Raw genomic sequence first — 24,508 nt, forward strand, 5'->3', positions numbered from 1 at the left:
TGGGAGGAAAGGTTGGCTGCTCCTTCACAGATGATCACTTAGTTAAGACTCAGGAAATTGACAGAAAATATTAAATTAATGATCTGTGAAAAAGCTCAGGCTTACAAAGACATGAAGATTTATGCTCAACCTGCACCGAGCTGGTGATACAGTGATATGAAATAATTCAACCCAGTAATACTTTCTGAATGTTGAATCAGCTTCAGATTAACACAAAATGATGAGCTGAAGCCTTCATGTGAATACATGTGAGTCAGGAATGTGGGACATTTGACCTGGAAGTGTCTTGAGACAAAAAGAGAGGCTTAATTAAGATTATTAACTGGGGTTCCCATAGTTATTCCCAATTCTAATATGGCACCCATTAACTTCACACCTCATCCAGTATTTTCTTATACCAAGCAGATTTAATCATATCCTGCTCACGACCAAATAAGCCTAATTAATCATGGCGGTGGTGATAATTAAAGCTGCTAAGTGTCATTAGCTTTAAGTAGCATAACTGGCATTAGGCCAGCACTGAGATGAACAAGGTCACTCTGCTATGAAGATCAGAGCAAATCAGTTTTCCCTGTGTGTGTCAGCCAGCGTTGATCATGGTTAAGATGAGGTTATGGTTTTAATGGCCAGTATGGGTCAGTGGGCAGAGAAAGGCACTGGGGTACAGTTATAGTGAGGGAGGTTTATGATTCCTGCATGAATAGTGTCACATTATTTGGGCAGAGGAGATCTTCTCATTAACTTTCAAAAACCTTTATATTGTTCCCTTTTTTAGTTTCCACTTATTTATTTGTATCGCAAAACAACACACAGCTGGTCAAACACAAAACTTTATACAGCAGCACAAAACAAAAATATTAAAAATGAAGACAGTTTCTTCTCACATGGACCCACATCCAGTCAGGAATATGATGTCCACCAGTCCAAGTTACAGTCCCAGAACTTCCAATGGTTTCATCCATTTCTGCAGAAAAGCATCAGTTCTTCCACCTTTACGACATCCTAGCTTAACCTTAACCTAACCTCCGCATGGAAATAGAGGGAGCTTCATCTTTGACCCACTTTGTTTTCGTTTTCTTTGCCAACATTAAAAAATTTGAGAAACTTCTTCATGTGTCAAAGAGTCTGGAACCTTTCCAAACAAACATACTAGTGGGTCCACTGACACCTGTCTACCTGATTGTGGGACTCAGTCCTCTGTCCTCTGCCTCACCCAGGACATGGTTGAAGCTCTGCCGGAGATGGGAGTTGAAACTCTTTCTGACAGGGGACTCTGCCAGACGTTCCCAGCAGACCCTCACAACACACTTGGGTCTGCCAGGCCTGACCGGCATCCTCCCCCACCATCTGAGCCAACTCACCACCAGGTGGTGATCAGTTGACAGCTCCGCCCCTCTCTTCACCCGAGTGTCCAGAACATGCGGCCGCAAGTCTGACGACACGACTACAAAGTCGATCATCGAACTGCGGCTTAGAGTGTCCTGGTGCCAAGTGCACATGTGGACACTCTTCTGTCTGAACAAGGTGTTCGTTATGGACAATCCATGACGAGCACAGAAATCCAACAACAAAACACCACTCGGATTCAGATCAGGGGGGCCATTCCTCCCAATCACGCCCCTCCAGGTCTCGCTGTCATTGCCCACGTGAGCATTGAATTTCCCCAGCCCCTCTCAAGGACAGTGGTTCCAGAGCCCAAGCTGTGCGTCGAGGTGAGTCCAACTATATCTAGCCGGAACCGTTCAATCTCGCGCACCAGCTCAGGCTCCTTCCCCGCCAGAGAGGGGACATTCCACGTTCCTAGAGCTAGCTTTTGCAGCCGAGGATCAGAGGATCACCCCTATGGCCCCTCCTGCAGGTGGTGAGCTCACGGGAGGGGAAGCCCACGTCACCCTTTCGGGCTGAGCCCGACCGGGCCCCATGGGCAAAGGCCCGGCCACCAAGCGCTCGCCTCCGTGCCCCACCTCCAGACCTGGCTCCAGAGGGGGGGCCCCGGTGACCCACGTCCGGGCAAGGGAAACTTTGGTCCTTGTTTTCTCCTCATCATAGGGGTGATTTGAGCCGCACTTCGTCTGGTCCTCCCCTAGATACCTGTTTGCCAAGGGTAACTCTACCATGAGCCCCCAACAACATAGCCGCTAGGATTGTCAGGACGCACAAATTCCTCCACCACGATAAGGTGGCGGCTCAGGGAGGAGAGGAGGTGGCTCAGGGAGGACAATCAAGTTGCACATGAACAACCAAGTTTATTAGTTTTGTAAATAACAAGGCAGAGCCGAGAGGTCTGTTTAGAGTATGTTAGCTAACCCTCCAGAGCCGAGAGGTCTGTTTGGAGTGTTAGCTAACGTTAGCTAACACTGCTCTGAAGCACTGAGGCCTTCAATTCTAACGCAGCATCTAGCAACCAAACATCTAACTCTTGTGGCAAACCCAGTGGGATTTTACACAAACTAAAAACAAAGACAATGAGCTACAGATCTAGAAAACGTTTATGTCTGGCAACGCTTAAAACAATTCTAAAAATAAGTTTATTAAATAAATAATCGCTTAATTGAATGTTTTGGATTTGAACATCTAAGTTATAAATTTTATTTACAGTTTCATTCATTTGAAAATGGTATTATTATGAATGTATTTAATCACTGCTTAATTTTTCCATTTAATTTAATTTCTTTTCTTTTTTTTTAATTTGCTGTAGTTAAATCTAATATTTAGATTTTGTAATGAGCCTGACTATTAGGAGACTGATATTAGTCTATGAATTATCAGTCCTTTTAGGCGTCTGTTTGCACATACTGCCTTCCAGAAAGTCTAAGATGTTGCATTCCCACAGACAATGGAGCCTTGTAACAATTTGAATTGTGCATGGCTGACATTTAGAAAGTTATTTGCTGAAGGAGTTTTGGAAAATAACAATAAATTGCAATTTGAAGGTCAGAACTATGTTTTATTTGTAAAAAAAAAAAATCAAAACCATCTATCATGTATTGAGGAGAGACCTCAGCACATCTTACACTTCTGGTTTCAGGAATCAGACCTCGTTCACCTGCCGGGGAAGTGCTGCCCAGAGTGTTCGTCTCTGAAGCCCACCTGTGTGTATGAGGGGAAATCCTACAAGGTACTTTTCTGTCACGCCTCTGGATTTTACTTTGTGAGTGTTTACACATAAACTTGAGAAAACAGTTGCAGAATTAATCATGAAATCCAAACTGCGTGGGTGTGACAAAGACACCACAGGGCTTCTGTGAACTCTCTATTCTCAGAAGCAGAAAGAAAAATAAGAGGCATAACGTCTCAGTGCAGAGGAGGCTGCTGCACAGCAACCACACACATTCACGATAGGCTCTTTATAAATATATAAACTAACTCTAAACACTGAGAATAAACATTGCAGGAAGATTGAGTAAATATGTGTTTTAAGACGCAGCTATCAAATGACGCGGGGCTGTTTAGCCTAAAACTAAATTCTCTTATTATTTTGGCCCACATCTTCTGGGGGTTTACCAGCTTTGTTATGCACAGCTCAGTGCTGGAAACTAGAATCCAGAGCTTTAATATTTTACATTTTCAGTCAGAGGGGAATGCTCATGAAGTGCTGCAGGATGGTCAGCTGAAGCTGCAGCTCAGAGCGAGACTACATCAGGCTATTATCCTTTTTCTAATAGATTTTCTTTTACCTGCAATTAACTAAACTAGATATATGCATGCTCATTAGTGCCTTCATAAGCTTTTGTTTACATCAATTAGACTGTCCTGAAAGACTAAAGTAACATGTTTTTGACAGGATAATTACAGCTTGGATTTCTTACGTGGTTTAGAAATAATAAAAACTAGCCTGTTTTTCTTCAGGCTGTTCTTGTTTTTGTTCAGTCAGTCGGAACAGGATGTCATTATGTGACAAATAAACAAAATTATTATTATTAAAGTGTGAATTTTCTTAACGTGCTACCTATTCAGCTCTATTTTAAGTGTGTTGGCTTTGAGAGAACATTGAAAAGGTTTTAAGATTTCTGAGATAATTTCAGTGTTTTTTTGAGTTTGACTGTTCTGCTTCTGATAAAGCAAATACATGAGCATTAAGGCCATGCAGGAGTTTCCTGCAGGGGTGGGCGATACTGCAAGATTTGGTATCATTCTCTACAAAGTAAATAAAGGGCTAGTGTTGTCTATACCAATAGCAAAACCGATAGCTTTTCATAGGGCTGTCAGAAGGAAGGTGTTAATGCAAAGAGGATATTCTGTGAAATTGGTGTAATTCTACTGGATGACATGATTAAAAACGAGGAAAAATCATGCTAATAGCACAATCAAAGCTGGAGGTCGTGTTATTCCGACTTCCAGACAGCGTTTACTGTATTTCCATGTTTATGCATGCATTAGCTTGATGCATTATCCACTGTTGTTGCAATGATTTTGTCCACTTTTTATCTACCTTTGAACAAAACAACATCCCAACAGAAACGCTCCACAACAGAAGAATTTTAAAGACAGGGACAGTTATCGGATGACGAGGACCTCACTGAAAACCACCTAAGCTATCTCTTTATTAAAACCTCTGTACCTTCGCACAGATAATTTCCACATGTTGATTTCGTGGCTTTATTGAGTTATTTGTCGCCTGCAGCAAATTTACAAAGCTGTTAAGATGTAGGAGGAGGAAAACAATCCCCCCTTGTTTCTTATGTTCCATCCTCAGTTACTGCAACACAGCAGCATTTGTGGCGATGCTTCCACCTCTGATGAAATCCCAGTTTCGGCTTTATTTTGATACACAGATGGTTTGCACGGAGTCTGGAATTCCAGAGAAATAAAAATCTTTTCTTTTTGGGTCTGTCATTTTAGAGCAGAAACCCCAGAAAGACCCTCAGGGCCTCAGCGGTTAAAGGAGATCCTCTCTGTCATGTTTCAGAACTTGGCTCGTTGGAGTGATGGCAGCTGTCGACAGTGCGAGTGCCAGGATGCCCAGGTGACTTGTTACCTGAGCTCCTGCCCCTCTTGCCCTCCGGGCTCCATGGCTGTGATCCAGGAAGGCCAGTGTTGCCCTGAGTGTCGTCCGGGTAAGTTAGCATCCAGGGAAGACGCCATGTGCAGCTTCTGTTGGATTTCTGTTGTTAATCTTTATCACTACGCAGTATTTAGTTGTATTTTCCACCTCTGAAGTCTCTGTTTATTCTCTTGAGCTGATTTCTCTTGGTATGTTCAGCATCAGAGTTCAGGACCGAAGTTCACCTCAGTCCTTGTTTCTGTGTTATTCTCAAGAGAAATGTACATTTTCTGCTTTTAGAAAACTCCTGCAGAAATGACTGATCCGTTTTTCTCAAAATGAGGAAAATATAGAACATGTTGCTGGAAATTTACTGTGGATTTAAAGTAACGTTTTACTGTATTTCATTATAATTATACATTATACTTAAATATTAATTCCTACTGTCCTTCAGAAGGGCAGATACTTCAATAAAAGAAAAAGGTCCATAAGTAAACAGATTTTAAAACGTCTGTAGTTTCAGTTTCCTGTGGTGTTTCTGTCCAGTTTCTCCCTCTCAGTCCTTGGTGGATCTCCACCTCCTCATCTGACCTTTCACTTGCTTCGCCCTCTTATTAACAAGTATCCGGTAGAGAATTATTTCAACACTCACATATGAACAACCTCGGTACCAACCACAAATAATAAAACTGAAATTAGGTTAATTGTAATAATAATAATAATAATAATAGTAATAATAATAATAATAATAATAATAATAATAGTAATAATAATAATAATAATAATAGTAATAATAATAATAATAATAATAATAATAATAGTAATAATACTAATAATAATAATAATAATAATAATAGTAATAATAATAATAATAATAATAATAATAATAATAATAATAGTAATAATAATAATAATAATAATAATAATAGTAATAATACTACTACTACTAATAATAATAATAATAATAATAATAGTAATAATAATAATAATAATAATAATAATAATATTAGTAATAATAATAATAATAATAATAGTAATAATAATAATAATAATAATAATAATAATAATAATAATAATAATAGTAATAATACTAATAATAATAATAATAATAATAATAATAATAATAGTAATAATAATAATAATAATAATAGTAATAATACTAATAATAATAATAATAATAATAATAATAATAATAATAATAGTAATAATAATAATAATAATAATAATAGTAATAATACTAATAATACTAATAATAATAATAATAATAATAATAATAATAATAGTAATAATAATAATAATAATAATAATAATAATAATAGTAATAATACTAATAATAATAATAATAATAATAATAATAATAATAATAATAATAGTAATAATACTACTACTAATAATAATAATAATAATAATAATAATAATAATAATAGTAATAATACTAATAATAATAATAATAATAATAATAATAATAAAAATGAACACATACAGAACGGTTGTGTTTTAACATGTAAACAGCTGGTAAAAGGCCAGTAAGTAAAGCAAAGGAAATATATTTCTATAGACCATTTCAATGACATTATGGTCAGATTATTATTATTATTATTAATAGAATAAAAAATGATGATGTTTAAATAAAATTAATTAATTTAGTGTGAACATATAAAGTATCTAGTCCATTATTTATTTTATTATTAATAAATTAATATTGAATTGATTTTAATGAAAAGGGATTTATTTAGTATTTGAACTAAATAAATATGAGGATGAAAATTAGATAAAGACTTGTTGCCTCAAACATTAAGAAGTGGAAGCTCAAATGTCGAATCCATGACAGTTTTAGTCTTGTTCTTCAGAAATCAAAGGCATCATTTTTGCTTCCAGCCTGTATAAGCTGTATGTGTGTGTGTGTTAAAGTCAGCTCAACAGTGTGTTGCACATGGGCTTTTTATGATGACCTCTGGCCTGTGTAAGTATGCATTAAGAGATTAAATATGTGCATTATGCACCATAAATATGCAAGCTTGAGCTGAAAGCGACTTAAACTTTGACTTTACATTTACATTTTATGCAGGAAACATATATTCACTCATTAACCTCCATCGGTTCATCTGCCTGGTGGTGAATCACATTTCTACAGTGTTTGTCGTTAAAAATAGGATTTTAAAAGACTTCACAGAACATATGCTCCCTCTCTCCTTCTTATCTTCCTCCTCCTGCATGAATCATAAATCTTCCTCTAAGCTTATTAATCAGAGCTGTCGTTGGGTCAGTAACCTCCCCTCTGATTGGTCAGTTCTCACCTCAGTGCCATGACCTGGAGTTTTGCTTTATTCAGGTCTCATGGGAAAGGCTGTAAATGTGAGCTTCCTGCCTGCACCAGCAGACAAGTTGGTGCTGGTATGTAGATTTAAAACGGTATTTATTAAGCACATAGAACATAAATTCAATGCTGCCTCATCAATGACACATCGGTTTGAGTGGCATTTGGATCTAATTAGAATGAAATTGGTTTTAAAATGTCAAAAATAAGTTAAATGGACCAAACATAAGGCTGATGTCACCACCAGGATGTTGGACCCTACTGGTTACTCACATGACTCACATGTGAACCGTTGGTTTGTGCACACAGAGTATGCGAGGCAGCCATGATAATCACATGCACGTGTAATTAAAAGTGCATTTGTGGTCTTAGGTTCCCAGAATTATTTTATTATTTTAATGCACTCAGTATGCAGCCGTTCATGGTCCTGATGAGGAGACAAAACCCCCAGTTCAACAGAGAGTTTTCAGCGTATGTCATGAGGTTGAGGCAACATCTAAACCAGTCACCTGTTAGATCTAGTGACAGTCTGACATTTCCCATCATCCCCTCACATCATGCTAGTGAAGAGTGACTGCAGCACCTGGCTTCAAAATCTTCCTTGATGTCAAAATGTTAGCACTGCATACATCACTGAGACGCCCGATTAAGTAGGACACGGCTCCAAAGGGCATGCATTGTGCAGTTCGCCAGTGTCTGCGCTGGTCTCATTCAGCTCAAACAGCCCAAATGTTTTGACAGAAATGGGTCTTTGATATCAGACTTTTGTGATTCTGTGTAAGAATTCAGCAGCCTAATGGCCTTGGGGCAGCATGGGAAATGTAACTGCAGGTGTTATTGTGGCAATAAAAATGTGATGCTTGCTGCATGTCAGATTATCTGTCCTTTCATTCATTTACCATCCAACATAAAATGTATTTGATTTTGCAGCCTGACCCTCCAACTTTCTGTTCATGCAAACAACTGGAGGCACCACCAACCTGCAAATGTTCGTTTTATACTGTCCGCTTGGAGGACTTTGTCCCAATAGATTATACGTGTACTAACACAGGTATTCTTCACACATTATTACCACAAATTCATTCCACAGACAAGTTAATGTAGTTAAAAAATAACGTCCAGAGTTTCACACACAAGCTGTGAGGACATTTACTTTAATGCACGGTGAGGTAAAACAGTCTCTTCAGTGTCACGGCTTCAACCAGTGAAGTCAGACAACAAGCAGTCTTTCAGAGGCGTGTTGTTAAAATTCACAGCTGCCCTGGCAGAACGAGGTTCAAACAGGAAGACGAGTTTGCTGATGAATGCATCAATTCCTCCAGCCAGCTCGGTGCAGCCATAGACTCAATTCATCAGGTCCACCTGGGTTGAAAACTTCAGCACTGCCTTAACCCGTAAAACACTTTCATTCTTTTATGTTTTATGTCTTCTGGTTTGTTTGTTTTTTAATGTAAAAATGCATGTAGACATGTCACCTGTCCAACTGTTTTCTCATCCTCACGCTTTTAATCCCAGTCAACATCCAAACAGTATTTTTCAGGCATTTTTCATTACAGGTGTAAACAGGTAACACAAGCCAGAGGTAAAAACGAAGGGTTGTTATGATGATGATGCCAATGATAATAACCATGATGATGGTGACAATAATGACGACAATTCAGCCATCATCATCATCATTATCATCATCATCATTCATCTGTCATTGATTAAATAATTACTTTAATTGTTTGCAGTTTTTTAGTTTTTATGTATTTGTTCAGCCTTTTATGTGGAAAAAATACAAAAACTGGAAAAGAATCATCAATTCTGTAAATATTTCTCTTTATGTTTGCACCCAGTTTGCAACAGATTCTTGAATAACAGAATATTTAATTTTATTAAAATCAATGCTTACACTGGAAAAATAGATTTTCTTTGACTTTTTCTCGGCTCCTAACAGAAGAAGGAAACTAATCTTTGTGCAGATTTTTGGAAGCTTCCTCTCATGTCTCGCTCCAAGCAGGACTGAATAACTTTCAGTGTGACTCTCTGGAGGGAATCTGAGATCTTTGATGCATCAATGACACTAATTTCATTTCAACTCTCAGTTAAATCATTTAATCCTCTCACCAATATTTCATCAACAAACTTAGAGCAATCTAACCGGCTTTGATGCTTCTTTAGTCTCTGCTGTCTGGCACAAAGAGAGTCCTGATCGGGAATTTGGCAGGATTCATTGATGAATCACTAAATGGTGCATCGCCTTTTTAAATGTGAATCCGGGTGTGAAATTCGCAGCCAAATGCTGGCTGGAGTTGGTAAGTTGGCTTATTTTCCAGGAAGTTGTGGCGGGTAGCCCGACTCTGTTGGAGGTCAAGCTTTTGTTCAACATTAAACTGACAGGTGTTGTTTTCTTTTCTCTGTTTTTTTGAGCGACCAAACAACAACAACCTTATCAAATGTCACATCTGCAGGTTGTCCGAGTGAGGATTTTCTCATCAAGTGGTGCAGGGTTTGTTTCCTATACTGTTCAGGTGTTAATCACTCACCAGATGTTATTTTTATGCCTCAGGGGTGTGCGGAAATGAAAGTAAACTGTTGAAGCATCAAGTCTGTAAACTTGTCTTCTGAACTTTTGATGTGAGAGAAAATCTTCTTTTCTGGTTCATCTGTGCAAACAGGAAATGGTCTTGTTTTTGAACAGGTAGGGTTTTATGAAAACTTGCTCATTTATTTCCACCGTTTTATGTGCAGGAACAGGGAGCACAGAAGCCACAGCTGAACAGATAAAAATATAACTATTAGCCAACCAGAACATTTTCCACAGTCCAAGTTGTTCTCTGTTCTGAAAAGGAAGACAGATGGATGAAAAATAAGGTCAAAACATGATAATAAGTAGCTGATGGAAAGAAAATGAAACTGAGATGGAGAAGTGAGAGGTGTTAGAGTGGAAAGAGAGTGATGGAGATATTTAGAACAGTATGTTCTGGCTTACTGAGCGTCTTCTGGGCCATCACTGTTCAGATTGCATGTCATTTCTCATGCTCATTTCAGTGCTTCCCTTTTTTCTTTTCCTACATTCCCTCCTTCTTCTCCATCTTTTCTTTGTTTTCACCACTTTTTTTTCCTCTGCTTCTTCCTCCTGTCCAGTTGTCACATTAATCAGATCCCTCAGTCACATTTTTACAAGCTCTTTATTTACTCTGTGCAGTCGCATAATGAGGAGAGCGGTCGCTGTGACATGAAGTGTGGCAGCATGAATTTGTCTGTTCGACGGTCCAGTTAAGATGACGTTATCTTGTCGTTCTTCAGTTTTTGCTTTCAGTGATGACAGGGTTTCCTGTTTTCCAGGGGAGCTTTCAGCTTCTTACAAGATGTGTTTGGGATGCTCGGATGATCATTTTTTCGTTCTCTTTTAATAAGCAAGGACCTCCACCGTGATGAGTAGCATCTGCAGTACCAGACGGAGAACCCTCAGTTCTTCAGAGATCTTTTCATTTGTCCTTTGGGAAGAACTCCTTTTCATCACACCCCAGTTGTTGTGGTGGTGCTGCCTTTGGGATAAATTTTTTAGGAAATACAATATTTCCATTCACTGTTATGCTGATGACATCCAAATTTGTTTCTCTATTATTTCCGATGTCTTTGTCTTAACTGACTGAAAGATGTGAAAAATTGGTTAATGCAGAGTTTTCTAAATGAAATGAGACAGAAGTTCATGTATTTAGAAATTGTTTCCCTTTGGATCAGTTAACTCTTACACTTGGTTCTTTTGCTTCTTAGGGTTCATTCATACTGCTGCTGTTTGGTCCACTTTAAACTAGTCCTGGTCTGCTTCAGGGATAGTATCGTACATTTGGAGTAGTGTAGACACTCATTTGCATTCTGGTGTGGACCAATGAAGCAATCTGGTCCACTTGAAAACTGGACATCTCAGTTTACGTTTTAGTGAACCCTGGTGTGGTTCACTTACAGTGTGAAAGCAAATGGACTATCCAATGAACCAAAGACAGGGAGTGACGTAGGACATAACGTAGAGCATGACAGATACCTCACTGCTTCTCTGCTGCTCACACTGGACGGATTCTGGTGAAAACTGCATTAGATTTTAACAGAAACCCCCAGATTGCGCAAGTTTACTGTTTCTCCATTCTTGTGATGAACAAAACCATTTTCAGTCCTGGCCCATTAATCAGCCGGACCTTCTTCTTTCTTTTTTTGTTCTTGTCCAGCAGCTGTTTCAGGGATTATCGCTCCCTAGTGGGCAGCTGTTGTAACGTGAGCAGATGTTGTTCTGGTAGTTTGGTCAACTTGAGTAAATGCCGTGTGAAAATGCAAACAAAAGGGCAAACTAGTGCCCTAGACTATCCTGGTTCGAATGTTCCTTAAATGTTGGAATTCTTTGAGTGTTCTTAAATAATTCCATTAAACTTGAGAAGGAAGTGATTTCAGTCTTTCAGTTTTCATCAGTCATCAAATTACCAAAGCAATCTTTCTCTTTCTTCACATGACTTTGAAAACGTCATGCCTTCATCACCGCTAGACTGGACCACTATGATTGGTTATACCATTGCCTTGAACACACACATCTCTCCATCGACTGCAGTAACTAGAATACTCCTGCACATCTTATAACAGCTCCCACGATAATATCACTTTAGTTTCAGCAGGTTTACACTGGCTGCCTATTTTTATTTTATTTACGATTCTTTTACTTACATATAAGATAATACCACACCACTACTGCGAAAAACAACAGGTTTAGTACAAATCTTGTATTTTACGTGGCATATGAAGACAAAATAAAAAGAATTGAAATAGCTTACTCAAATAAACAGGCTCAGATGTCTAAGAGTTAACAAACTAATGGATGACACTGGAGAGGCTCAACTCGGATCTGAGCTTTATGGGCATGAATTCAATTCATTTCAACAAAATTCAGCTCAACTCAATTCAGCTGAATTCAATTAAATTCAATTCAATTTAATTCAGGTTAATTCAATTTAGTGTTCATTGTAATGAAATAATAATAAAGCATCATCAAAGTGACAATAGAAAAATTAGAACGGTAGCAGGAGGAAAAGGGAGCGAGGGAGGAACTGGATGTATAGAGGAAGATATCAGATGAGAAGTGCAACAATTTAAATTCCAATTCACAATTATTGTAATAAAATGAAATTGCCTGGGGCTCAGTCTGCTGGTTCTGGCCTGGATGGACCAGTACCTTCTCCCTGAGGGCGAGTAATGTGCAGCGTGACCCAGCATGTTGTGTAGTTTCCTCAGACAGCGGCTGGTGTAGATGGAGGTGATCTCTGATAGGCTGGTTATGATGATTCTCTGTGTTGTAGCAACCAGTAACACAATCATTCTGGCCATTTGAAATGTAATAAAGCCTGTCATGTTATGAGTTGTTTTATGTATTATTGCATCATCGGCTGCAGTTATTACATTTTTAAAAGATTTTTTTATGCCAGGTCAATAACCAGCCAATAGCCGAGCAGCTTATTGCATTATTGCTCAAAAAATTCATTACATTGCCTGCAACTTATTAAGTTATTGGCTTTATTACATTTAAAATGTCCAAAATGATTACATTATTGGCTGTCATTATATTGGTTGCTACAGAGCACCATTCAACTAGAGGTACTTACTGTTAATGCTGCAAAAACAACAAATACTGTACCAACTGGATATTTAAGATGCCAGATTCTTTTGTTAACATATGGGTGAGAAAAGTTCAGTTTACATGCTGTACTACAAATTGAAAAGAGACTCTTTAATGCATCTGGTGGGAAAAATGAAAGATGAGACTTGTGCTAATAACTTGTTGTCGAGAAGTTGGACCAACTGGGAACCAGTGTGGGGGTTGACAGCATCTACATGCTTCACCACAGAATGCACCAGTGCAGCTCTAAGCTGCAGATGTACTCAGAAGTCCCCAGATGGGCACATTTATACAGAATTTTCTCTTCTGCTGTACAGCTCACAGTCTGATTGCATCAAAATGTGTGTCAGGATGTGTGTGTGTGTGTGTGTGTGTCTGCATCTCTCTGCTTGTATCTGCACATATTACTTTTTAAAAATGTTTCTTTCCTCCCCGTAGGATGTAAGTGTACCAGAGTTTTGCTTAATGAGGTGTGTTTTTACAGCTCAGTGCCATGCAGACTGCCTGTCGTGTTTGGGAAGTCCTGACCACTGTGAGAGCTGCGGAGACCCGAAAGCTTTCCTCCATCTCGGCCGTTGCGTGTCCATCTGTCCATCTGGCTTCTACGCCGAAGGACAAGTGTGTGAAGGTAGGACCGACTTCTCTAAATCCTTCTGTTATCTCTTTTATAAATGCAGACGCAGCCGGAAATAAAATGCAGAAAGCAGCCGTTGAAATTCAAACATCAAGATTTAGTCCATCTAGACCCGTAGTTCTCAAACTTTATTCATATCGTACTCCCATAGAATAATTTTCCAGCCCAGCATCCTCTAATCCAGCAGTGTCAGTTTGCATTTTAGTTCAAGGACAACATGTTTAATTTGATGTCAAGTGGGCTGGAGCAGTAAAGTAACAGCATAAAAACCTATAAATAATTAAAACTGACATATTTTTCTTTTTGTTTCAGCACAAAAAAGGACAACTAAATAAATATAGGTTTGTCTGTTTAGGCTCGGTGTTCACCATCAACGTCACTATTTCCATCACGGCTGGACTTTGCCTCGTTAGACCTGGATTTAAATAGAAACTCATGATGATCATTGAGCTCTGACACTAAAACCTTCTGTGTGCAGTCTGGAGACTTCTCACTAAAAACAGCTTTTAATTGTGTTTCTTCTCCTCTCCCGTTTATATCACTGTCATTAATGTGCTGAAAGATGTTTCATGAGTGGAAAACGTAAAAGCCTTTGTTTTGGCAATTTAAAAGTTTTAATTTAAAAAGATGTTTTTGTATGTAAGAATCTTTGTAAACTTAATTCTGTCTGCATGATTTTGCAGCAACGGTTTGCAGAAGATGAACAAATGAAACTTCTTTCATTTGTTTTTCTTTCACAAGACAAAAAATTGTTATTGGTAGTGAATAAAATAAGAAGTAATAAGACAAACATTCAATGCTTTGCTGCTTCCGTTCTATCTAAAGTCATAAGAACATTTGCATATAAAATACAGGTGAGAGAAAATGTCAGAAACCCAATGCAGCGTTTTCTTTAGCAGCCCTGTCCTGATACGCTCCTCTGCACTTACAGAAGACATGTCGGCTACATAAAACTTAATCGACCCTGAAGGCACATTTGCTGCTCTTTTAGTTCTGATGTGGTTTCACTCTTACATAGAAAATACTCGGTGTGATGGATATCGCTGAAAGTTCATGGCAGTTTGGTAGAATATTACCTCATAGTGATTAGCTTTAGGTAATACAGACATTTTAGTTGTTGCAATTCTTTCAGAAAGTGATGGTGATACATTTTTCTAGTGATTTAAATTATGTATTTCTTAGTAAACAAAATTTAGACTGAAGAACTGTGACAGCCTGGAGCAAATATTTATGCCCAGATATTTAATGTTACCTGTGTGAAGGTGGTATGGTCTAACCAAGGCTAACACATCCCTTTCATCCATACAAAGAAGTAAAGCTGTGCATTTTCACCAGTTTAATGAGTAGTAGAGCCTTTGGATCTGGGCTTTGAAGGAGGAGTAACACATCGTCTGCATAAAGAATGATCTTGTGTTCCGTAGTATTTGTTTTAATGCCTTTAACAAAAAGGTTTCGTCATATTATTGCTGCTGAAGTTTCAATGAATTCTTGCCTGGTCCCACTTTGCGTGAAATGTTGTGAAATCAACCCATTAATGCTTATTTTGGTCATAGGTGAAGTGGATGGTGCATTAACCCAATTAATAAATCCAACAGTGGAGAAAGTAGTGACCAAAAATGTTTCTACCTCATATGGTATCTTGACTTTGCACCAAGACGTTCATTTAGTTGTTTGGTTGCACAAAGGACACACTCTTTTCACTGCAGAAGCTACAACATGTGGCCCTGTAACCTTAAGGGAAGCTCCAGTATTGTTAAAAGAAAATGAGCTTCTGAAGTCGCTGATGGTCTTATTTGATTTCGTCTCCACCAGCCTGCCCGCCATCCTGCGCCACCTGCTCCAGCCGGTGGGACTGCCAGTCCTGTGGCTCCCAGCTGCCCTTCCTGAGCCCCGACGGCAGCCGCTGTCTGGCTACCTGTCCGCCTGCTTCCTACCAGCATGACCACACACACTGCCGCCGTGAGTACCACCGAGGCTTTGGTGCAAGAGAAGCCTGAAGGTTTCATCACTTAACAGTCTGTGGAAATGTCACGTTTAATCCTGCTTGTGCCAATGGTGTCTTTTTGTGTGCACAGATCTTCAGATTACAGTTTCTCAAACTGTAGGTCATAAATTAATGCTAAACGTATCTGTCGCTGCAAGTAAAACATATAACACATTGTTAGAATGAATAAAGAGACTTATTAAACTCACAGCTGAATATTGACGAATGAATTTAAAATTGGGCCCAAAAAGTGGAAAAAATTTGCAGGATTCGATTTCAGCGCAATGTTGACATACTTAATGCAAATTTGGAATTTTTAGTTTCTCCTAGTGAGATCCTTTGTTCTCTCCATTTCTTTTTTCACTTTTTCCTTTTTTTTTAACCCTTTAAATTCCCGCAATTTTCACATTTCCTAATCCTGTCCCAAATTTCTTAGCACATGCATTAAATGAATGTAGCAAACATCTTTTCCGTTTTCTTTTCCTCTCAGAAAATTTACATGTTAAAAATCACAAGATTTCATAACTTTTTTCACACCATCTAAGTTTGCAGGAATGGATAATTTTCTGGTTTCTTCTGTTGATTCAAAATATATATTTTCTTTTTGAGGAATTTCCAGTTCCTTACTGTTACAGTTTAGAATACAACAAAGACAAAGGCCAAGCACGAGTGGGTTTCTTTAGAAAAAGATGTAATTTATATAAAAAAGAAGCGTTACTGTGTGAGAATCTGTGTCACTGGTGTTAACAATGAATGGATGCATGTAAATAAATGTAGTAAAAAAACATGCTGGGTCTGCCAGAACCAAGGTGACCTCCCAGGCTGTCCAGGGACTGCAGGGTGGTGAGGATCCTGAAGGCCAGAGCACACCAGGCACAGATGTTTCTCATTCACTGATCACCTTTCTCTGAACCTGCAAAGCAAATTAAAAAAACAACTGGTTGTTCTATTTTGATTAATTAGCAATGTTTACTTGGTTGTTGAATCGGATTAAAAGCCAGATCAGAATAAAACTGCTTCATGTAAACATCCGATCAGCTTAATTCCGATTGAGAGGGGTGGGTTGTTGTTCCGATCAGTGTGCATCAATATGTCGGGTAGAAATGATTGTTAATGCATGACTGTCACTTAAGCTGGACGGTTTCTTCTTCTACTGCGAATTCTGTGCAGTCAAAATGATTTATTCCGTTGAAACATGTGACGCCTGTAAGTGCACATCATGGTGGGAATGCCAGTGCAGGTCTGTTCGGAATTGTAACCCGATTGAAGGAATGTGGCAAATGTAAACATGGCTGCTGTGAAGGCATGTCACACCACTTTGCACACAGCAACACTTTAAAAGTTAAATCTGTCCGTTGTTGTTAACCTGGTTACAAAAAGAGGCCGAATTAATTAGGGAGGTGGGTCAGATGTGAGGTGAAAACCAGTCATGGCAGCATCTCGGCAACCTTTTTCCACCTTTGACAGGACATGGAAAAATAGCAGAATAAGGAACCATTTCCCTTTCAGATTCAGTCCTGATCAGTGGCAGTAAAGGCACCTTCTCAATCACAGGGCTGTCTTTTTTTGTTTGGGTTGTATTTCTCCAAATATTATTTTCTCCTTTTTTTCTTGTCTGACATATTTTATTGCAGAGTCATAATTCTCCATCTTTAAATCTCTTCTCAGAAACAACCTGTAGCTTTCACAGTTGAAAGAACGCAGCCGTCTTAAGCTGGGGCGTCACTTTTCAAGCTTCCTGCCATGAACGCTGCATGACTTCACTTCAGTAGTTAACAGAATAACCGAGTGAATGTTTTACAAGGAGATGAAGGAAAGAGCTCTTTTTCTGGTCCAAACATTGCTGCTGCAGCATTGTTCAGATTTTAGAAGTCCTGCTTTTAAGTGCCTGCCTGCTGGTCTGTTTCTGCGCTGTGTTTCAGCGTCTCCCTGCAGAACTGTCAGGATAAGTTCCTTCTAATTTACCATCTGTTAAGACGGATGGAAAATAATTAAAAGTTTAGAGTGGTTTTAGATTTTATTTCTTACATTTGTCCTGATTTTAAAAAAGGAACATTATCAAAACTAATTAGCATTTGAAATAAATTTGCATTTAGTTAATTATGAAAACTAATATGACAGAAAGGCAGGTTTACTTATAAAGCACTGTTCATGTGCAAAACAAGCTGATGTGGCGTCAGCACATCAGCTATATATCGTGGACCAGAACCAGTCAGAACCTCGTACAGCAGCAGCAACATTTTTAAAACAATTCTTTACTGGAAGCCAGAGTAGAGAACCGGAGTGATATTTTCCCTTTTTCAGGTCTTTGTGAGGAGCAGCAGCATTCGGGATTAGTTGCAGTTGTCTTAGTGATGTTTAGAGAAACTTGTAAAAACAGTATTAAAGACTACTGAAAACAAGCATTTCTATATCATGCTGAGCCATCAGACCTTATAATAAGGGGACTAATAAGCCACTTAAAAAAGTCTCGATATTTTCTGTGATTTGTCTGCATGACAGATGGTGAACGTACTTTGGAAGTCCAAAGCTGACCTACTGTAGGAGTTACCAGGAGATCCATCTGAAAATAACTTGCTGTCCATGGAAAACAGTTTCTGAAACCTTGTGGCTCTTCTGTACTAATAAAATTGTGGAAGTGTTGGTGGCTTTGCCTCCGTAATATTGTTAAGGATTGTTTTCAAGGACCTGTATTTAAATTAGTTGGCATTTAAAAGTAAGAAAGTATAACTCTGGCAGATGTAATTCAGGACTTAGTGGCTTAGATGATGACATAAATCAAGATCCTGGTATCAAAACTTGGGAGCTCAATGCAGCTGGATACCATGGAAACGCTGCAGTTACCAAACCTTTTATGTCCTCCATCTCTGCTGTCATCCTTAAAGGTCCCATATTATACACTTTATTCCCAATCTGAGACCATTCATTAATATCTAAATGAAATATTTCCGCCATGGTGTGGACAAATCGACCCTCAGTTTGAGTGCAGCGGCTTCTCTTCACCTCCCTCTTTTTAGCAGCTTCAGAAATGTGCCGTTTATGGTGGGCGGAACCCTGGTGGAGCAGCTCAGCTGTTGGCTCCGCCCATCGCATCGCCCGTCATGAGGTGATTGACAGGTTAATATATTTTCAAGCTATCAGACTAATAAGGCCGAAACGATAAAATAACTGCCAGCTCTTACCTCTCCAGCTGTGTCACGGACAGTTGGTATTGAACCTGGCTTCAGCTTCAAACGGTTGGCGAAGCCTGCTTTCCATGCCCCCATGTTGTGGAAACAGTCCTCTTTGAAATGCTGGCCACAGACATGCAAAACCTTTGGAAGTTTTCCGGGTACATTTCCTCCAAAAATAAAATTAATCCACTCAGTCCTCGTGGGTTCAGTGGATGGAAGTAAAAAAAACGTTTTCGTGTTCATTTATGCAGCCACAAACAGAACAGTGCTTCTGTCGCTTAGCCATGTCCGCTAACGAGGGTTGCCGAAGAGGGAAAAACACTGGGCGCTAGGTGATTTTTAGAGGGCGGGCTTTGAGACCCGGTAGACGGGTCCATCGCTCTGTGGGGAGTGGTTATTGTCCCTTATGACGTCATAACGTACACGCTTTCAAACAAGCTCATTTCAGCGCTTACTTCCCTAGAGGTGGAGCAGGGGGGAGAGAGAGCGCCTGAAAGAGTTTCACACTTACGGGTCTCCTACACATGCGGGGGGACCAGTATGACTGTTCCAAAACCATTAAAAAGTGAATTTTGCATAATATGGGACCTTTAAGGTTTTTTTTCTTATTTATGATGGATTTATATGTAAAGGATGCCAAAAGGTACCAACTGAGAAGGCTGTGATGTGGAAGTGTTGCCCTGTAGTAAGTGTGTCTGGCACAAGTTTCCCAGCAGCACCAGTTTCAAGGATGATAATGTACCAATTTATGAAAGAAGACCCGACAATCACTAGATCTCAACTTAATGGGACATCTCTGATAAAGAAACCTCTCTCACCATCATTTCTGAAAGGTTCTACTTGAATTAAATCTCCTCTAAATTCTCTCTAAAACTAGTATGACTCTATTTCTTGCTATAGTGAAGCAATTATTGCTGCCAAAGAAAAATGAGCTCAATATAAGCACACACACACACAAAAACCCTCTTATTTAAAGTTCTGGGGTCCCAAATCCTGGACCAATAAATCAAGTTGGAGTTCAGAGGGGTTAAACCCTGCAGGGAAGAGTTTAGCTGAGCACCTCCACTGAGCAGTAAAGACCTGCAGATGATGGCATGAAGGGGAAAGTAGTGTAAAAGTCCAGTTAGTTTGCAGTTTAGATTCACACTGTAATGTTTGTCAGGACATTTTAGAATAGAAATACTTTATTAATCCCTTTGGAGAGTCCTCAGGGAAATTTGGGTCATTTTTGGACCTACCTTAAATAGATTAGAAACCCTGCCACCGTACACCCAGCTGAGGACACTCTACCAGTCTGTAGACATCCATCTTTTTACATTTATGTCGCCTCTACCCTGCTTTTGTGAGGTGTATTAATCACACCTACCCTTTACTGAAACAGCAAATATTTGACCCAGACTACACAGCAAAAGCAGATTTTATATTTTTCTTTGTTGTTTTTCTTATTTATTTTTGAGCAAGCAAAACAAAATCAAATAAGATACAACGGTGAGGCGGGAATCAGGCATACAGTAACATCACGATGCAAAAAGACACGCATTGTTAAATTTATTAGGTCCACCTGTTCACCTGTTCACAAATATCTAACCAGCCAATCACATGGCAGCATTTCGTCATGTAGACGTGGTGAAGACGACTTCAGCCTCAGAATGAGGGAGAAAGAGGGTTTAAGTGACTTTAAGCATGACATGGTTGCTGGTCTGAGTATTTACTGGGATTTCCTCCTGTCAGCTAAGAACAGGAAACTCATGTTTCTTTAGTGTTGTTTAATTTTTCTAATGTAGTGTTTGATCAACATATGTCCTGTGACAGATCCCTGGGGAACCCCACCTATGTACTTTTTAATTGTGATGTAATGTTATTTATGTGAAACTAATGATTTTTTAATAATTTACGTCAGTGTGACTCCTCTAATTCTATATCTATATAATTATTTAGTACTAGCTCATGATCAGCAGTGTTAGATTTAAACACTAGCAGCCCTCCATCATCACGTAGCCATCCTCCATTCTTCCACATGACTGCAGGAAATAACACGCTCCATTGAGCTGTTTTTCCCAGTTTAAAGCTCAGTGTGTCAACCAACCGGTCAGCTGACCATTTCTTTTAACCTCCAGCAGACTCTAATGAGAGCCTCGGTTGGCACGAAGCAAACAGCAGTGGAAAATCACAGGAACTGTAAATCAGGAGATGCCTGAGTTGAAGCCATTGTGATGGATTCTGCCCCAGCGGATTCTTTGTTGGGGAGAACAGAAAGCGGTTGGGATGGTAGTTTACCCTGGTAATGAGCGTGTGAGGTGTGTGGAGGCTGCTGGAGAGGTCTCCTCTGGATTGTAACTTGTCTTGGCAGAAAGTTTGGACCACCCAGAAACCAATCTGTCTCAACAGGCCTGCACTTTTTTCTAACAGCTCTGGATTGTGGCTGAAAGCTTTACAGCTTCTGCGTGTGTTCATTTCAGGTGGCTTGTAAAGAGTTATGAGGAGACATTTTCTGGAACCCGTCCTCCCTGTTTTCATGTCCTCTAACACGTTTCTGTCACATATATGTGAGAAAATGTCATAAAAAACTTACTTCTTACTTACTTCACTCTAAACCTACTTAATTCTAACTTAATTCAAATAGTGGTGAATAAAAGTGTTTTAGAAACATATTTATAGAAGTCGTGTTTGGACCAGCTTTCAGGTTTTCTTGTAGTTTGTTCCAGAGTTCAGGAGCAGAAAAACTAGAAGTTTAGTTTGAGTTCTCGGGATGGAAAGCAAACATGACCCGGATGATCTTTGGTGGCTCATACGGCGTCAGCTGATCAGATCCATATTGTGACCACGAGACATTTCTCCCGTCCAGAGCCGCTGATCGTCCCACGTGTGTGTATCATTACCCACAATGCCCTCTGCTTTGTAGTCCACTTCCTGTAGTTGGTCCACTTGAAGCGGACCGAGATTTGCTTTAGTAGGCAGACTGGGTCCACATTTGTTCTGTTTAGCAGATTTTATAAAAGCGATCTTCCACTGATGTCCATTAATCAGCTTTTTTTCCATGAGTCTGAACTGTGATCACATCTTGTTCTTCATCCACTGTGGATGTGGTGTTTAGATAGTGTGGGAACCATGGCAACCGCTGCATTTCACCGGCTCCCTGCTGAAAGAAACACTGAAAAAAAATCTAAATAACGGAACAAAAGAGTTTTTAGTGTATAACTGCTTGTTGTAGAGAGTCTATTTTTATTTTAGCCAATTCCACAAGAAAAGGAAATTTTGAATTTGGCTTTTTCTTCTTTCGTTTTTTAATTCCTGCTGTTTATAAGTTAAAGAAACAGTTTGGTAGCTACTTTATGCTTTGTTCGTCATGTGCCTGCATGGGAGGCTTGAACTGCAGCTTCTTTCAACAAACACATATCAGAATAAAAAAAATAAATAAATAAAAAAGAAACCAGCCAGCAAACCTTTACAGTATGTTGATTCCAGTCCAGTAACGGTTTCAGATGGAGCTTGTTTTTATTTAGCATCATTTACTGTGTTTATTTGTTTTTCTGACCAAAGCTGCTTCCTTGGTGCTCATTTTATTTGCTGAATCTCTCATCACATCTCATTTTTATCACTGAAGGGTTTTTGGAAGGAGATGAGGGGATGAAACTGCATCGGTGCAGGATTGTTGCCCCCACCTGTCCCAGAGGAACGGAGAACAGAGATTATCCACCGCACCGTGTGCATGCATCTTAACCTGCCCTGTTATGCAGAGCAGACACCAGAGGAGGGTTTTTGGCAACCAGCCTGCTAGGATTACATTTGCTGATAACTTTACGCTTCAGGCTGCACAAAAAAAATAAATTGCTTTCCTGAGAGCAGCGAGGTAAAGGATGTGTAATCCCCTTGTTGGCTATAAGCGCTTTTTTGGAGTGTGTGTGTGTGTGTGTGTGTGTGTGTGTGTGTGTGTGTGTGTGTGTGTGTGTGTGTGTGTGTGTGCGTGTGTGTGTGTGCAGAATGAACCATTCACATAAATGTTGGAATCATATTTTATAATTTTGTCTGATCTACAAATATGTTTTAACATTTCCTTCATATCTGTTGCCTGATTGGACATTGAAATGTTTTAAATAGTAAATTAATCTTTGAGTTGTATTAATATTGTGTAGAAATGATGATGATGATGATGATGATGATCAGTTTATCTTCTTAACCCTTGTGTCCTCCTCAAATTCGGTGTCCTCTGGTGACCTTCGCGGCCACAAGTGTCCATGCACGTAAACTGGTATAAAATCAGATGCCTTATTTTTTTCATAAATCACTTCGGTCCTGATTAAAAAACCAAACATTTAATCATTTTTAGGGTTTTAACCCTTTAAATGCCAGTTTTATTATTGAAATTACTGCCTCATTCACTGCAAACAAACAAAAAAACTGAATTCAGGAGTTAAAATCTGGTATTTCACATTATGATTAGAGTAACTTTTAGAGCGCTAGAAGTTATTTCAAGTGCACATACGTGTAAATTTCCAAATCTATTTAATAATCCTGACACCTGAACTGACTCACCTCATAATACAAAGCCAAATAAAATCTATTAATTAAAAAAAGAGATATAGAAAAGATGATCTTCCTTTTTTATTTTCTCACCGTAAGGTGTTCCCTCACCTGAGAAGCACTGCTGTATGGATGTATTTCCTAACAAACATGCCAACATAAAGGACGCATGGGAGGATGTGGGCACTGACATTAGACAATGTTCGAAAAGGATGCAAAGGGAGCAGAAAGGAGCCAGTACGATGCACAGAGGAAAAGTTACGACTCAGCTGCTCGGATGTGTACAGGGACACTTGTGTTTTTAGGGCTGCATCGACTTCCCTCATGTTATTCCACACAGGCAGCCGATTTTCTAGAAGGATGTTTTCTTCTCTACATAGAAAAACAAAACACTCAGGATTTATTATTTATGTACTAACAAGCTCTGGCTTCTCTTATTGATTTCAGTTGTGACAGTGAAAGCTCCAAGTCTGTGCCGTTGTTCCTCAGAACCTTAAACAAAATATGGAGCTGAGCCGTTTGTGCACATTAAAACCGCTGCTTTACCTTATCGCAGCGGAAGATCCGGGGAGTGTGTCTGCTTGTTAAAGTCCAGTTATGAATTACAGGCAGTAAAGCTGCACTTTAATGCAACATGTGAGAACATTAAGTCAGCACTTCTGATGTGAGACCCAGAGTCTGAACAGTGCCAAACAGGTTATTTGTGTAATGAATGTCCCACATCTGCTGCCTGAGGGGAAGCCATAATGCTGTTCATATCCTGTGTTTGTAGAATCTCCACTTTAATTCCATGATTCTCATTCCTGTGCTATCATTTTGCAGCCAGTTTTGAAGATTTTATCCAGCAGGTTGAGGTGAAATCGACTAAGAGCAGCAATCCAAGCTGTGATGTTGCAGGTAATGACTGCCTGTAAAAAGCTAATAAAACTGGTTGTTGAACGAGGAGTTTATGGAGTAAAACGAGCTGCTGCTGACACTGTCGCTTAGTCGATGAGACTCCGGCTCTTCCTGTCACTTCCTTTATGTTTTTGTAAATTTAAAAAGTGCTTAGCAACATGTGCTCAGGATTTGTAGTAAACTGGCTACAACATGCAAATCCACCGACGTGCTTCTTTTAAAATTAGCAGCTGTTAGTGATGCTGACAGAAAAGACTGATTTTCTACCTGCAGTCCACACAGAGACTCCATTTAGACAGCGGTTAATTTTTCACACTGAATGAGAAAATAAAGAATTGAAGGAAATGAAACCAA

At 39.1% G+C, this 24,508-nt stretch overlaps 1 protein-coding gene across 1 annotated transcript in view; it reads left to right on the plus strand.

Moving 5' to 3' along the window:
* fras1 (Fraser extracellular matrix complex subunit 1) overlaps nt 1–24,508 on the plus strand; it is a 290,358-nt gene that overhangs the window by 118,069 nt on the left and 147,781 nt on the right. Inside the window, exons 10-13 of the mRNA XM_041998958.1 lie at nt 3,029–3,118; nt 4,910–5,057; nt 13,430–13,573; nt 15,392–15,538. Coding sequence (XP_041854892.1) covers nt 3,029–3,118; nt 4,910–5,057; nt 13,430–13,573; nt 15,392–15,538 — 529 coding nt within the window. The remainder of the gene's footprint in view (nt 1–3,028; nt 3,119–4,909; nt 5,058–13,429; nt 13,574–15,391; nt 15,539–24,508) is intronic.

Source organism: Melanotaenia boesemani, chromosome 11, assembly GCF_017639745.1.
Source record: "Melanotaenia boesemani isolate fMelBoe1 chromosome 11, fMelBoe1.pri, whole genome shotgun sequence".
In the NCBI taxonomy this organism is placed as follows: domain Eukaryota; kingdom Metazoa; phylum Chordata; class Actinopteri; order Atheriniformes; family Melanotaeniidae; genus Melanotaenia; species Melanotaenia boesemani.